This window comes from Notechis scutatus, chromosome 7 (assembly GCF_049901735.1).
Source record: "Notechis scutatus isolate UNSWTSFEM ecotype Mainland chromosome 7, rNotScu1.2, whole genome shotgun sequence".
Taxonomy (NCBI): domain Eukaryota; kingdom Metazoa; phylum Chordata; class Lepidosauria; order Squamata; family Elapidae; genus Notechis; species Notechis scutatus.
Genome location: NC_142015.1, coordinates 17,213,167 through 17,229,734, shown reverse-complemented (window position 1 = coordinate 17,229,734; position 16,568 = coordinate 17,213,167). Strand labels below are relative to the sequence as shown.

The window sequence follows — 16,568 nt, the reverse complement described above, 5'->3', positions numbered from 1 at the left end:
CATTCATCCTATGTTTTAGCCTCCAGTCTCCTAATCATCTTTGTTGCTCTTCTCTGCACTCATTCCAGAGTCTCAACACCTTTTTTGGTATCATGGTGACCAAAACTGGACTATTGTGTGGCTTTGCCAACGCAATATAAAATGGTATTAGCACAAGATTGTGCACTCCTTTTGAATTCAGTTTATAATTGTACAAAGAAACTGGAGGCTGAAGTGAATATAGAGATTGTATCTCAAATTAACATTGGGTGAATGTGAGATCTTCATTTAATTCCTCAGGATATCAAGCCTGCTTGGAAGAAAATATTTGAAACAGAGGTGTGTTAATCCCAGGAGAACTATCTTTTTAAAAAAAAAAAAAAAAAAGACTTAAGACTATTTCATGGTCTTCATTGGTCTTTATGTCTGAGTCTCTGCCCTTGGTTAGTTGGGACAAAGCGAAGATTTGTGTGAGAAAGAAGTCAGAAAGCAGAATGGAGGATAGGAAAGTTGGAGGGAGGTGATTGTGATTTGTGTAATAAACAAGGTTGCCTTCCAAATTCTGGAAGGAAGTGCGAGTTAAGTTAAGCCAATCCCTTTTGCTGCCCCTAAACTTTGTAATAATTTATCATGACATTAGCTGAACGTTGCTACATGGGAACACTAAAATTACTCCAGTCATCACTGATTAGGGAATGGAGTTAAGCACCAAGAGTGCATTTATGGAGATACACCCCTTACCTAATCCTCTCTTTGCTTTTTCCATTTTGATTGCTAATGCTTCTTATTAAGAATCCGACGGCCCCCTTTGGTTTTGCCCCTGTTAGACTGCCCTGCTGATTAGACAGAAGATGGAAGGAGGGTTTTTTTGTGTGTGTGTGTTGTGCTGTAGTGCCCTCTGCTGGTCACTGCATCTATTCCAGCCTTTCAGCAGATTTAAAAGACGAGAAGAGCCTTGCCTTCCGTGACGTTCCCTAAATTAGAATCCCAATTTTGCCACACTGCTTCAAGTTCAACCCAAGAATAAAACAAATAATTGGCAGGAAGCATTGACAGGTTAAGCTTCAGTTGCCTGGCATGGCACACATTCAAATGAAATTGTGAACTAAAAAAGAACCACCATTTTTGCATTGGTCAGGAAAAGAAAAGAATAAATCAAACAACAAGCAGTCCTTTAACTTATGACCACAGCTGGAAACATAATTTCTGTTACTAAGCAAGGCATTAGTTAAGTGAGTCATACCTAATTTTAAGAGATTATTGCCACAGTTGTTAAGCGAATCCAGCTTGCCCCATTGGCTTTGCTTGTCAGAAGCTGCCTGGGTAAATTGCAAATGGACATCAACATAACCCCAGGATGCAGCAACCATCGTAAATATATGCCGGTTGCCAATCCCCCAAATTTTGATCACATGACCCTGTGGAGGATAAACACGCCCAGATGAATGAGTTCAGAAATTCCAAGTTCATCCCATTACCATTTTGTATTTTGTGTCACCATAAGCACAGTGGAGAAATGGGATGATGTTCTAAATATGACCAGCTAGTTGCCCTACAAAAGTCATAAGTGCGAGAACCAGCTGTAAGTTGGCTTTTTTAAAAAGTCATAAATGCGAGGACCAGCTGTAAGTCAGGTTTTTTTTTCAAAAGTCATAAGTGTGAGGAGCAGCTGTAAGTCAGGATTTTCAAAAGTCATAAGTGTGAGGAGCAGCTGTAAGTCAGGACTTTCAAAAGTCATAAGTGTGAGGAGCAGCTGTAAGTCAGGACTTTCAGTCCCAATGTGACTTTGGTCTCTGAATGAAAGGTTGTAAGTCGAGGACTATCTGTAAGCACTCTTTCATCACCACTTTCTCTCTCCTTCCTTCCCAGGACCTCCTATCATCTCCAGCACACAGACCCAGCATGCTCTCCATGGAGAAAAAGGCCAGATTAAATGCTTCATCCGCAGCACGCCTCCACCAGACCGAATCGTGAGTTTGGGACCGCGTGTGAATGACACTGGGCATACCAATAGCAATAGCACTTAGACTTATATATCGCTTCACAGTGCTTTACAGCCCTCTCTAAGTGGTTTTACAGAGTCAGGTGAGATTTGAACTGCAGGCAGCTGGCAGTCAGCAGAAGTAGCCTGCAGTACTGCACTCTAACCACTGCGTCACCACCTCATATATTAAAGAGAAGAACATTAGGAGCATTTTCAACATCCTTATCTCACCCATCTTGCCAGCCATGACTACCCACCTACCCACCCACTCACCCATCTGGGTAGTATTTTGTGAAAATGTCAGAACATATCTCTGTATTTCCCAAACATTTTGAGGGCCTCTGTTGTAGTTTTTCCATGGCCTGGGTGATGAATAGGCAATGGGGTTACGTTTTTTCTCATTTGTATCGTGCTCTTACTAGGCAAATAGCAATAGCACTTAGACTTATATACCACTTTACAGTGCTTTCCAGCCCTCTCTAAGCGATTTAAAGAGTCATCACATTGTCCCCAACAATCTGAGTCCTCAATTTACCGAACTTGGAAAGATGGAAGGCTGAGTCAACCTTCAGCCTGGTGATTCGAATAGCCAAATTGCAGGCAGCCGGAAGTCAGCAGAAGTAGCCTGCAGTACTGTACTCTAAACACTGTGCTACCACAGCTCATATTATCAATCATTCATGATAATAGATCGATATCCTAGGGTTAAATAAATATTTCCAGAGTTTAAGCAACAGAGGGAGAAAGAGGGAATAACACAGCAAATCAAGCAGTATATACCAATTCAAAACAGAACTATATTTTTTTGGCCGGAAGATTGAAAAAGGAAAAATCAGATTGACTGTAGCCGAAGAGCCACCCCTGAGAAGGTGTTTCTCCTGTTGCCACCCAGCAAACCTCATTTAGAAGAAGCGATAAGGGGAGGGTGAACCCTCCGATGTGTCCTTTCATGAAGAAATAGGCTGACTTGGATAAAGTTAAGATAGTATATAAGATTTTTACTTTTCTGATGTCCCCTATTCATGGATGTCAAGAAATAGTAAATAAACAGGTGGTTCTTGACTTACATCAGTTCATTTAGGGTTCAAAGTTATAACTCCACTAGAAAAAGTGACATGACCAACACTTATGACCACTGCAGTATCCTCATGGCCATGTGATCAAAATTCTTGGCAACTGGTGTGTATTTTTGAAGGTTGCAGGGTTCCTGGGTCACGTGATCCCCTCTTGCAGCTTCTGACAAGTAGCAATAGCAACAGTCGTTAGACTTATATACTGCTTCACAGTGCTTTTACAGCTCTCTCTAAGCAGTTTTACAGAGTCAGCATGTTGCCCCCACAATTTGGGTCCTCATTTTACCCTCCTCGGAATGATGGAAGGCTGAGTCAACCTTGAGCCTGGTGAGATTAAATCTGCCAAATAGTAAGCAGCCGGCAGTCAGCAGAAGTAGCCTGCAGTACTGCACTCTAACCACTGCACCACCGCGGCTCTTCCCGGTGCTAGATTCTCTTAACAACCGTGTTACCAACGTAACAACCGCAGTGATTCATCTAACAATGGTGGCAAACAAGGTCGTAAAATGGGGGCAAAAGCTGCCTCACTTAGCAACATAGCTTTTGGGCTCAATTGTTGACTTTGTGCTCCGTTTGGCCTTGTACAGCTAATTGGCAATTTAGTCGTTGGCAGCATTTCAAGGGAGATAAAGATGGGTGCTTATCAGCCTTCTCCTGAAAGACTGTGGCAGACTTCTGTTGGACTGTTTGGGACTCATGACAGGCTGTGAATGCATATAATTCACAGCCGTTGAAATAAAACAAAAAGGGTTTTGGGAACAGCGTGTGATTGTTACCGTCTCAGGAAGCCTCGGTCAGAACGGTAACTAAAAAAAGCATGAGGAATTATAATTCGCTTTAATCTGCAGGCCTGGTCGTGGAAGGAAAACGTCTTGGAGTCTGGAACTTCGGGCCGATACACAGTAGAAACTGTCAGCACCGATGAAGGCGTCATCTCTACCTTAACCATCAGCAACATCGTGCGGGCGGACTTCCAGACCATCTACAACTGCACAGCCTGGAACAGTTTTGGTTCGGACACCGAGATCATACGTTTAAAAGAACAAGGTGGGGATTGCTTCCGCGGTATTTTGAAACCAGAAAGGGAGTCTGGGAGACCCCTGGGTGGAATGGAGAGAAGGCTTTCCCACTGAACGTGAGAGAGGCAGGATTAAAATAGGATGAAATGAAAAACACAAGGTTTTGGCATACCTGGGGGCCTGGCTTCCTAGTGGGAGAAATGTTAAAAGGCCATGTTTATAGCAGTACAGGCATTCGCAAAGAACCAAAGAGGATGGAGCAGCAGTTTCAAAGGCTGGCAAAGTCTCTTCAGCTTAGGAAAACGTGACAAAGAATGTCCAAAGTCTGACTCTGATCTAGCGGAACAATAATCTGATTAAGAGCAATGAAAGGAAAAACCTTAGCTTGTGCCTGTATTATTTAATGATGATATGAAAGTGTAAATTGATTCATTACTTCCTGCTTATCCTAAATCAAACCTATTCCTGCTGAGCATTAACCAAGTTTGAGACTACTTAGAATTCCTAGATGCACCGAACAAAGAGTTAATCTATATATTGCACAATTCATAACTTGTATTTCTTCAAATTTCTCTAATGAGATCATTACTTTGTTGAGATTTTCATTTTGTTTTGATCAAACAATCTTCGATTGATTCAAAGGAAATCATGGAATTAATGTCTGTAGCCAATCAGATATAGGGAATATCTTCTCTTACATATAGAGAGAAAATTATGTTGCACTTGGACTTATTGCTGATCTTTGGAGCATTGACAAAATATGACATGCTTCTGCCCTTGTTTGTGGTCATTTCTTCTTTCCCATCTCATTTAATATGTAAATTTAATTAGATGACGATAAGGGCTTTAATTATTTGCTCTTTGGCTCACCCATTTCTTTCTGTTCTGCCTTGCCTCCTGTAGAAAATACAAACCCTGACCAAGCACTGAAACTCAGTGGTGGCTTTTAACTTTTTGTCCTTATGGTGCACTAACATGATTTACATATAAATTGAATTCAGACTAAATTGTTTTAAGCAAAGCTATATGTTTCAGTGACATGCCTGCAGAACAAAATTGCACCAAGTGAGAAGAAAGGTTTCTTCAGAATCTGAATACAGACAGATGAGTTCAGAAAGTTCTAGCTCATCCCATTAGGACTTTGTGTTTGTGTCACTGTAAACACAGTAGGAAAAAATGGGATGATGCAACTAGTTGACCTACAAAACGATCTAGTTCTGTTCCCAGACAGAAAACTTTGAGAAGGGAACATCGAAAGAGTTGAAGTTGTGTTAAGTAGAAGTTAAGAATGGAGTTCCTATCTTGCCACACTAAAATGTGGATGTGGATTCAAAAGCAGTAGAAACACCACGAAGTAAAAGTTTATAGGGTTTATTAGCAAAGCTATAGTAAAATGTAGCCTGGAGTCCCAGGAGAGAAGAGCTCTTTCCCAGAGGGCAAAGAGACAGAGGGAATGTCTGGCAGGCAAGAAAAGAGCAAGGTCGAATCCACCCCAACAATCAAAGATTATGTCTATAGTGACGGCAGATAATTGCTTTAGTCTGGCAAGATTCTGTCTGTAGGCGAACAACAATAAAGGATCTACCATAAGTAACTCAGCATGTCACTCTTGGTTCTTTGGGCCAGGCATTAATCTTGCCAGACTAAAGCAATTGTCTGGAATAATGATAGATATTCTAAAAGGGAGAGATAACAATCTTAAGCTAAAAGGCATGAGAAGATAACCAATTAGGGCAGGCGGGAAAATTACAAAACTTGTTGGGGAAAATAAGCTTGAACTAATATAGCACAAGCATGCAGAAGAGAAGCCATTTTATACTGGAAGGGAAAGAGGGAAATGGGATATACCCAGTGGTGGGATTCAATTTTTTTTTACTACCAGTTCTGTGGGCGTGGCTTGGTGGGTGTGGCAGGAGAAGGGTACTGTAAAATCTCCAGTCAGAAGTGATATTTGCCAGTTCTCCTAACTACTCAAAATTTCTGCTACCAGTTCTCCAGAACTGGTCAGAACCTGCTGAATACCACCTCTGGATATACCATTTAGACCTCCTTACCTTTATATTGATCTTCTGCATTAGCGCTAGAATCATAGAAAGGAGTTTGAATACCATAATTTCTTTGGGGATTATATATTACAGATATGATGAGCTTTCTTCAGATTTTGACTTGTAAATAATGGTTTGGAGAAAATGGTCTGCCCTGTTATCTATTTTAGATTTTCATGAGTACCCAGTCACTGTTTCTGCAAATTTTAATTGCAAATTTCCCCTTCCCATTTCATTTTTGGTCTAGTGATCCATCCTGGGATTATAGGCTCAGCAATATAACACTGTATATAGCAAATCTGATTTAGTCATTTGTTGAAATCAACAGTAATTCATGAAACCTACTTACAGGGTGGGCTATATTTCCTGTTTAGTCACATAAAATGGAAATTAATCAAGGAGAAAAGCAACCTAGAACTAAGAAGGAATTTCCTGACAGTTAGATCAATTAACCAGTGGAACAACTATCCTCCAGAAGTTGCAAACTCTACAACATAGGGTTTTCTGCCTGAGCAGGGGGTTGGACTAGAAGACCTCTAAGGTCCCTTACAACTCTTGTTCTAAATTCTAAAAATTTTAAAAGGAAATGCTCTTGATTGAAACATGATTATAATTTTAAAGGTTCCCTTTTAACCAACATAGAATAGGGATAGGGGTAGGGGTAAAGATAGGGATAGGATTAAGACTAGAAATAGGAATAGGATTAAGACTAGGAATAGGATTAAGACTAGGAATAGGGCAGGGCAGGACAAGACAGTTGGAAGGGATCTTGGAAGTCTTCTAGTCCAACCTCTTGTTCAAGCAGGATATATAAATGCCCTATACCATTTCATTGATATATATTAATTGATATATATAAATGCCCTATACCATTTCTGTAGGGTCTCCAGTTCCATCACTTCCTCTTAAAAGTTAGAGTGGGCATTTGGACTGTTCTCATTAAGTTCTCACTTAAAGGCAAGGCTACCTTTCAGATTAAGCTGAAATTAAATGGACTTAAAGTCAGCCTTGGTTTCAGTCCAGTGCAAATAAAGTTAGCAGATTGTTTTCCTGTTGCCTGCCTTCCCCGGGCAAGCAGATGCTATTTGCAGTGCTAAGAAAGTGGATCCCAATAAAGTACTTGCAAGGAGTTGTTCAGTTGTTCATAATACAGATAAATGTAATTAAAGATCATTTGAGATGGACTACAGTTCTGCAGAGCTCATAAAAAAAACAGGTGACTGCTGACTGCCCAGCAGTCTTGGGAAGCAGACAGCTCTGCCAAAAATAGCAGCCTCATTTTGATGTAGGTTGAAAAGCTGCCGGTTGATTTATAATGGCTGAGCCTATAGGAGAGGGAATAACGTTTCCAACAATTGCTTTTCCAACTGCCAATCTAATCATACATACAACGGTCCCAGGACTATAACCCTTTTGCCTATAAGTTCAGTGCTGAATGTTTGAATGTTCCCCTGGATTTTAAAACATTCTGCAGATGGAAAGCTAAAATACTTTGCCCACCATTCAGCTAAATTCGTTTCCTAAGAAAATAGGTTTCCACAAGCAAGGCTTTCTTTTCTTTTCTTTTCTTTTCTTTTCTTTTCTTTTCTTTTCTTTCCTTCCTTTCTTCCTTTTTTCCTATCTTCCTTCCTTTTCTTTCCTTCCTTCCTCTTCCTTCCTTTCCTTTCCTTTCTTTTTCTCCTTCCTTCCTTCTTTCCTTTCCTTCCTTTCTTTTTCTTTCTTTCTTCACAGAAATAAGCAGTCTTGCAAAGAGACCCCATGTGCAGGGATAAGAGGGTAGTAAATTAGGCCCCACTAAGCAATTTCCTCCAAGTATATTTTGAAATATGATGGACACTCCATCGGGTGTTGCTCAATGTCCAGAGGCACCTCTGCATTTTGGAACCCCCTAACTCTTGCAACCAGTGGGGCATAGACCCTGAAGCTGCCTTCGGAAGTGATGGGCAAAACCTCCACGGGATTCTCTTACTCCAGGGGGTCTTCAAACTTGACAGCTTTAAGACTTGTGGACTTCAACGCCCAGAATTCCTCCTCCAGTCATGTTAGCTCAGGAATTCTGGGCGTTGAAGTCCACAAGTCTTAAAGTTGCCAAGTTTGAAAGACCCTTGTCTTACTCTATAAAAGTCAACCCTGGCAAAAGCAATAACTGACTGACGTTGCAGTTGGGCGTTGGCTGTAGACACTTGCTTTATTTTCAAACAGGTACGGAAATGAAGTCAGGAGCTGGTATGGAAACAGGTATGGAATTATGAGTGAAGGTGACTCTTTGAATTGAACTCCCCCCATCTCCCAAGCTAACCCCAATGAAACAGTAATGCCATATCCATTAACAGGAGGTAAAAGGATGCCTGAGAGAGGAACCATTGTTGGAAGGGGTTGGTTAGCCTTCAGAATCCTCGGGTTCTTTAAAGTTCTCCCCTTCCTACAAGTCCTCCCACTTTTCCAAATGGGATAGGGCTAAAATTCACACGATGACTACCGAGATGATGAGCACAAAGAAGAGGATATCTTGCTTATCCTTAGACCCAGAGCTGGAAAACGCCCCATGAATGGCCTATTAACATGTTCTTTAAGCCATGTCCCACTGATTGAACCTCATCTCTAAAATGAATGCTGCTGGCATGTCAAAACGACCACAAACAAAATTCAATTTCAGGTATAGCCTATACCTCCCTTCTTCGCTAAATTAACAGCAATTGTCTCCCAGAGACTTTACTTAATGTTTTTGCCAAGCTTGTGGGAATCCAAGGAATTAACCATGGTTAGATACTTTGGGGAAACAGAGATGATCGTTCCAATGCAGGAATTATTTTGCTGACTTAAGTTTACCATGTTTCTGAAAACTGCTTTTTGCAAGCTTCTTCCCATCCCATCATCCTGCTCTGCTCTGGGCTATTTCCTTTGCATGAGCCCCATCACAAACCATCTTCTCTCCATGTTTGCATTTGTTATTAAGACCTTATCTTCCCTTCATAGGAGCTTCTCACTTACCTCTGGATCAGCCTGCGTGTTACTCTGAAACCTTGGCTGCCTGCATCTTTCCTGTTCCACCTACATTCCAAAATGGTTAAGAACAGGAAAAATCATCATCATCATCCTCTTTTAACAATCCCCATAAGTGCTTGCGGGGTGGAGTCTGGGCCGGATGCCCTTCCTGTCACCAGTGTGGAGGTGTTTTTTTTCAGCAGATATATTCTCAATGTGCCCAGAGAGAGAAATATCTGCCTCTACCTAGGATCGAACTCACAGCCTCCTGATTATGAGGCGAGAGCTCCATCTCTAGGCCACCACACCACTCAAGAACAGGAAAAATGCTTCTCCTAAATTCACATTCCTTTGGGCCTGATCTGCCATGGGTCATTAGCAGACAGAGTAAGGCTCGCAATTTAAAGCAGGTGGCCATTGCTGTGTTCTTTTGGCATTTCACTCTCTCCCCTTCAACCTCATCTCCCTCATCCATCAGGCTGTCAGGGAAAACCAAGATTATCCCAATTAAGAACCTGGAGGATCGTTGTAGGGGGCTTCCAAAATTAAGTCGCCGTGCATGACTTTAAAGCTGCATGATTGTCAAGGTCATTCATGATGGTGGAGATGGCGGTGTTGGTGGTGGGAGGAGACTAAAATGGCAAGATGGCTTCTTCAGCCATGTAATCCAAGCCCTGCTCTTTTCTTATGTGTGATGGGCAGAAGGAATAACCTTGAGGAACAGGAGGAAGAACCGCAACCAAGACAATGGTGAGATAAAAGAAATACGAGTCTGGGACAGGAATGCGATTTGAGAAAGCATCTCAAATCATGACCCTCCCTGCTTCTCATACAGAAAAAGGGAGGGTGGGGGAAGGTGCATTAAGACTTGCAAGATTCTGTTACTATAATATTTGATATACAGGTAGTCCTTGACTTACAACTCTTCACTGAGTGGCCATTCAAAGCTACAACAGCACCAGTGGTGGGATTCCATTTTTTTTACTACCCGTTCTGTGGGCGTGGCTTGATGGGCATGGCAGGGGAAGGATACTATAAAATCTCCAGTCAGAGGCGGCATTTGCCGGTTCTCTGAACTACTCAAAATGTCCGCTACTGATTCTCCAGAACTGGTCAGAACCTGCTGAATACCACCTCTAAACAGCACTGAAAAAAAGTGACATACAGCCAGTGTCCCACTGTGGCCATCCCAGCATCCTTACAGTCATGTGATCAAAACCCAGGTGCTTGACAACTAGTGTGTATTTACAACGGTTGCAATATCCCAGGGTCCCTTTTGTAATCCCTCCTTCCCGGCTGGTTTCCAATAAGCAAAAGTCATTGGAGAAGTCAGATTCACTTAAAGACCTGTGATTCGTTCAGCAATTTGCTTAGCAACCATGGCAAAAAGGCCATAAAAGCAAGCACAACTCATGTCACAGCCACCTCGCTTAGCAATGGAAATGCTGTTCCAAATGGTGATCATAAGTTGAGGACTACCTGTGTTAAACTTTATAATATAAGTAGTATTAGCTTGCATGTCTTTGGTTTTCGAATTTGGTTGACCTTAGAGGGATGACACACACATGCATTGTACATTGAAAGGGGAGGAGCAGGGCTTTAATCACACAGTTGTGGATGCCATCTTATTATTTTTTTCCTCTTTCTGCCCACAGGGACCATCACTGTCATTTATTCATTTGATATACTTGAAATATTTCTAGACCTCTTTTAAGGACAAAAATTTTCCCAAGGTGGCTTATAATCATAAATTTGTAGCTATAAAAGCACTATAAAAATAAGAATAACGGTAACAGTAAGAACGAGGAGAAGTTAAAACAACCCATCCCGGAAAGCAATCTCAAACAGGTAAAAGAACAGTTCAACAAAATCCATTTAAGTCAAGGCCAGAAGAAGCAGCTGCAAAACTTTTCTGAAAATCTGCAGGAGTGGGTCCCAAATTAATTCTGCAGGCAATCTGGCCCTCAGTAATGGAACTGGGACCAAGAGATGGATCAAGATCTTGAACATTGGCAGAAAAAGAAAAATGCAAACAAACCAACAACAACAAAAAAAGAACTATCAGAATTCTTGGATACGCAAACCAGCCTCAGATCTGTTGGATTATATTGGAAAAAGCTGAAGCTACAAGCGCATTGTAATCTGCACTTTTCAGAATATGGGAGCTAGAGTCCACACACACAAACACACACACACACAAAATAGACAAACAATAAGCATATCAATAGCAATGGACAAAAACATATAGATCAGTGGTTCTCAATCTGTGGTCTGCAGACCTCTGGGGGGCCTGTGATTTCATCACAGGGGGTCCACGGAGATTTCAAGAAATGCTACGATTTAAATCTTAAGTCTTGCAGGTCCGTGGCCATTATCCGTGGCCACAAAAGGTATTTAAAGGGGGGCCATGGTAAAGAGAAGGTTGAGAACCCCTGAGCTAGAGTAATCTTTCTCAAGCATGGAAGCTTGAAGATGGACTTCAACTCCCAGAATTCTGGGACTTGAACTCCATGCCTCTTCAAGTTTCCACGCTTGAAAAACACTGGACTAGAAACAGCTAAAAGAAAGAAGAGAAGCTTTTCACTAAAGGCATTTAAAGGTCTGTATTGAAGAAAAGAGAACCACCAATATAGATTAAAGAGCACAGAAAAAGTCAGGTTGGTAGGGATGCAGGTTGGTAGAAGCTATAAGGCCCACTCTCAGTTTTACCCCTCCGAGGCTGATGCTGTTTCACTCTAGCCTTAGAAAGACAACACCTGATTTATCCGACAGCCTTGAAAATGTTACCCTAAATCTTTGGACAACCTTTCCAACACACAAAATACACAAATAAAAAGAAAGGTGAAAAAAAAAAACCCAACCCATCATCCTTCTAATCCAGATAGCAGCAAATAGCTATTTGCAGGTACACAAAAGAATGGAAACGCATATAAAGCCCCATGCCCTTGATATTGTCCTTTTGTCGTGAAACCACACCTCTAATCATTCCCCGATCAGACACACAAAAGCGTGGGAAAGGGATGAAAAGCAGAAGCATGAATTGTGCCGTTAAGACTGAACAGGCTCCCTCTCACCTATCGTAGATCCCTAACAGCAGTTCAGACAGAGACGGGGAAAGTGCCAGATGGCATCTCCTGGTGTCTCCATTGTTTGCTGAGACACCTGCAAGCAGAGGGCATTTTAAATAACAATGGTTGCTGTCACAGATCTGAAATAACCACAATCACTTTCTCACCCTGGAAAGAAAAAGAGACGTATATTTTCCACTGTAAAGGAAAACAGATAATGCATCACCATCTGAAGGTACGGCAGGGCTGGAAAAAAAAAAACAATTTATGAACAGCCCGTGCACTTACGACTATTGCAGTACAGGAAGTCCTCGACTTACAACAGTTAATTTAGTGTCCGAAGTTATGACATTCCTGAAAAAAGTGAGTTACGGGCATTTTTCACACTTACGGCCATTACCGCTTCCCCATGGGGATGTGATCAAAATTCGGCTGCTTGGCAACTGACTTGTATTTATGACAATCGCAGTTTCGCTTTTGCAACCTTCGGACAAGCAAAGCCAATGGGGGGCAGTCAGATTCTGTTAAAAACCCTGTTACTAACTCTAACAGTTGCAGTGATTCACTTAACAACTGAGGCAAGAAAGGTCATAAAATGGGGGGGGGAAACTCACTTAACCGTCTCCCTTAACGACAGAAATTTGAGCCTCCATTGTGCTTGTAAGTCGAGGACTACCTATATTCAGGGGTGCGATTCAACTGGTATAACAACCCGGTTTGGTGAGTGTGTGCATTGCGCATGCGTGCGCATACGCCAAACGCATGCTCCGCATGCGTGATCCGCATGTATGAAAAGCTAATACTTCCCTTCAACTGCAGCTGAAGAAAACAGCTGAGGCATGGGAAAACGCTCTGCCCCGCAAATCAGCTGTGCTCTAACGAAAGGACATTAAAGCACAGGAAAGAGCAGGGGCCGGCGGGCGGGAGGGCCCACATGCTCGTCGGAGTGAACCAGTTTGAGCCGGCTGATCATCGGAACAAGGGGTTCTCCCAAACCGGTCCAAACTGGACGAATCCCACCCCTGCCTGTATTCCTGATTAAAATGTGAGTGCTTGGCAGTCAACATGTATCTGAAACAACCTTCCCAGGAGACTTCTGACAAACAACGCCAATGAGAGAAGCCAGATTTGCTTTAATGACCACATTATTCACTTAAACAAACAAAGCAAATCACTTAATGACAGGAGTTCTGGTACAAATTGTAACTCAAGGACTATCTGTATTCAGACTGCCTGTCAGGCTCAAAAATTAACTTGACTGGCTCATAGAATTTCAAACTTGATTTGATATCTTGATGAGGCCTACATAATGAAAATCTTACGCCACCACGCTTTCCTAATCAGTAGGGCATCACCTCCGAGAACACACCTGCTATAAAAGCAAAGAAGGTTCATGTATAAGAGGAAAAATTTTCCACTGATTCATTCGGCTTTAACAAATTCCCTTTGCACTGTGGAGAGTTTCTGTGTTCCCTAAAGCTATCTCCCGGTTCTTCCATATTCCGTCTGGAATTATTCTTCAAACCCCACAAGCAACTGTGATGATTTCCAAATCCGGTAAATGAATGTGGCCAGAATCAAAACTAGGCAAGACCTGACCTGAGAGACAGTTTAATCTTACACATTATGGGTGACATGAAAGCAAGCCAAAATCACAGCAATACACCAAACCGTTTCTTTAATATATCTGCAATCCTATGGAAAATCAATGAAGTTGTCAGGTGTTCCCACCAATATTTACTGTTTGTCTACCCAAATGTGAACTGCAATAGTTTACGCTAACTGACATTTCTAGCATCTTCAAGGACAACGCTAAGACTAATGCATTGAGCTGTGTAAACTTAAAGTCACCCAACAATGAATGAACAAGACCAGGTTTTCATATCCCAAAGGTGCTTTTTCAAGAGGCAACTGGACTTTCTGGTTTTTCTTTGAAGAGCGAAGAAGCTTGGATGAGAAGTGAAAAGTCTTCAAAGAAAAACCAGAAAGTCCAGTTGCCTCTTGAAAAAGCACATTTGGGACAACTATGACCTGGATGACTAAGAATCTCCATAGACACCAAGTCTCCTTGTTACAGCTGGTTCATGAGTCTGATATGCTTTTCTTGTGAATTATCCACTTTATCTTTCAACAAACTAAATTTCACAATTTTTGATGTTTTTTCTTGTGAATTGTCCACTTCTTTCAAATGACAAGTGAATCTGTGTGGAGACTTGAAAACATGCAGTCTTTTGTAGAACTAAATATCACAGGTTTTTTTTAATCTGTCACATTTCAGGCTGGACATTTAAGTTTGTGCTGAAAAGCTGGAGATGTCTGGTTCTCCATATCATATCAGTCACCAGATAACAAGTTTGAAAAAAAAATGTGAACATAATACTCCCTTGAATTCTTCTCCTGATCAGTGGATCTTTTTCTTTCCCGGATATTTGTTTCCTTCTTCCCATGTATAGTTTGGGATTAAGGTTATGCTAAGATATCTTGAACCACGGTGGCTCAGTGGTTAGAGTGCAGTACTGCAGGCTACTTCTGCTGACTGCTGGCTGCCTGCAATTTGGCAGTTAAAATCTCACCAGGCTCAAAGTTGACCGAGCCTTCCATCCTTCCGAGGTGGGTAAAATGAGGATCCAAATTGTTGGGGGCAATAGGCTGACTTGGTAAAACTCTTAGAGAAGGCTGTAATGCACTGTAAAGTAGTATATAAGTTTAAATGTTACTGCCATTGCTATATTTTACTGGCCCAAATATGTTTTTTCCCTCCCTATTCTGGCAACGGAAGCTAACAGGATCACTTGTTAAATCTTCCCTTCTTATTATCCTGGTGGGAGAATACCATTTTCTACTGCTGCTTTATGAACTCAAGAGAAGTAGAAATGTCCCCAGACCAAGAATGAAGTCTTCAAACAAAGAGCCAAACAGAATGACTCGGGGTTCAGCCAAAGCTTGACATTACTGTTCCTCAATACCTACCACTTTACATAATGGTAGGGCTGGTCTTGAGATGGAGACGGTAATACCAGGTGAAGAAATAGCAATATATTATTTATCCCCCAGGAGTGTAAGTCTATTTTGGTAGATTCTCCTGCAGCCAAAGGATGGAAAAGCTTTTTCCCTTCCTTTCACATCACATACCATTTCTTCATCAACCTTTCACAAATATAACTTGCAATCATTTGTATGGGGGTGCAGGGACTCTCCATATGGGCTCTGAAATCTAAACACTGGCTGGATTATTGAAGGAGATGGAAAAGACGTAAAATGACAGAAAAGTTGAATTTTTGACAGCTGCTAGTTTTATTCCATGTTCCTATATTTCACTCCCACTTCCTCAGAATCATTTTTGACAAGCAACAATTAATTTAGACAGCATGTCCTCAGCCCAAAGTACCGTTCAATCATAATCCGTTACAAAGCAGAAGCTAAGCAAGAACTAACCAAGGATTTTTAAAAAAATTGTATTTAACTTTTCAAAAATTCACCCATGAGATTTTTATCCCATACATTGAGTCATTTTGTGACAGCATGGTAGGAAGTGTTGAGTTAGCTTCCTTCTGGAGAAGGTCTATCTCTGTGGTCACTATAAACAAAATAAATAAATACACAAATAATCATTTCACGAAGTAGACAGCACACACAGAGCCATTCAGGAACATAACCACCAAACTATGGTTTGGAGGCATGCTTGAACCAAGAATTATGTTGGCATCCTCAGATGTCATCCTAAATCACTGTGTATAAAGACCAGCAAGCCTTATCTTGCAGGTTCTCTATCCTCAGGACTGATTCATGAAGGGGATGCTTTTAATGCTTCTTCAAATTCAGATGTAATCAGATGTTTCTTTACAAGTAGAAGTGGATGCTTTCAATGTTCTCCAAAATCGCAATCACGGAGAAGAGTACTGTTATACAGTATGTGTCTAAAATTGAGTGAGATGAAATAGAAGTTCGAAGAAGCTGCTATCAGTAACAGAACTAGGAAGGATAAATTTAGTCAAGCCATGCTCATAAAGATGATTCAACAGAAGGATTTCAAAAACTTCAAAAGCTTTTCTTCTGGTTGAAGCAAAATAGCTTTAAATAACAAAGTAACCTATCCTGTACCCTTCAATAAATAATATACTTGGTCTACAACCACTCAGAAACCCAAACCAAGTGCACAATATTAATTTTACTTCTATCAAAGCCACTATCTCTGTCCTCAACAGAGGTCTCAATATTTCAAGTAAACAGCCCAAAAGGATTGGATCCTAGCCAGACTTGGCAGCCAAAAGTTGACCAACACAGGAGATCCAGGGGTTAGTGACTCAAAATAAGCTAAACCCACATGTTCATTCCCGCTCCATCATAGTCTGTCATGCATTTCTAACCCTGTGTCCATTTCATTGAGTAGGAACTAGTCTTACTAATGATATGGG

At 41.3% G+C, this 16,568-nt stretch overlaps 1 protein-coding gene across 4 annotated transcripts in view; it reads left to right on the top strand.

The window, feature by feature from the left end:
- KIRREL3 (kirre like nephrin family adhesion molecule 3) overlaps positions 1–16,568 on the top strand; it is a 726,740-nt gene that overhangs the window by 662,359 nt on the left and 47,813 nt on the right. For 2 of the 4 annotated variants that reach the window (XM_087970026.1, XM_087970027.1), the window contains exons 11-12: positions 1,849–1,949; positions 3,885–4,083. In XM_087970026.1, coding sequence (XP_087826152.1) covers positions 1,849–1,949; positions 3,885–4,083 — 300 coding nt within the window. Of the gene's footprint in view, positions 1–1,848; positions 1,950–3,884; positions 4,084–8,302; positions 8,339–9,787; positions 9,836–16,568 lie in introns of all 4 variants that reach the window. The other 2 variants (XM_087970028.1, XM_087970024.1) reach the window with 2 other exon arrangements.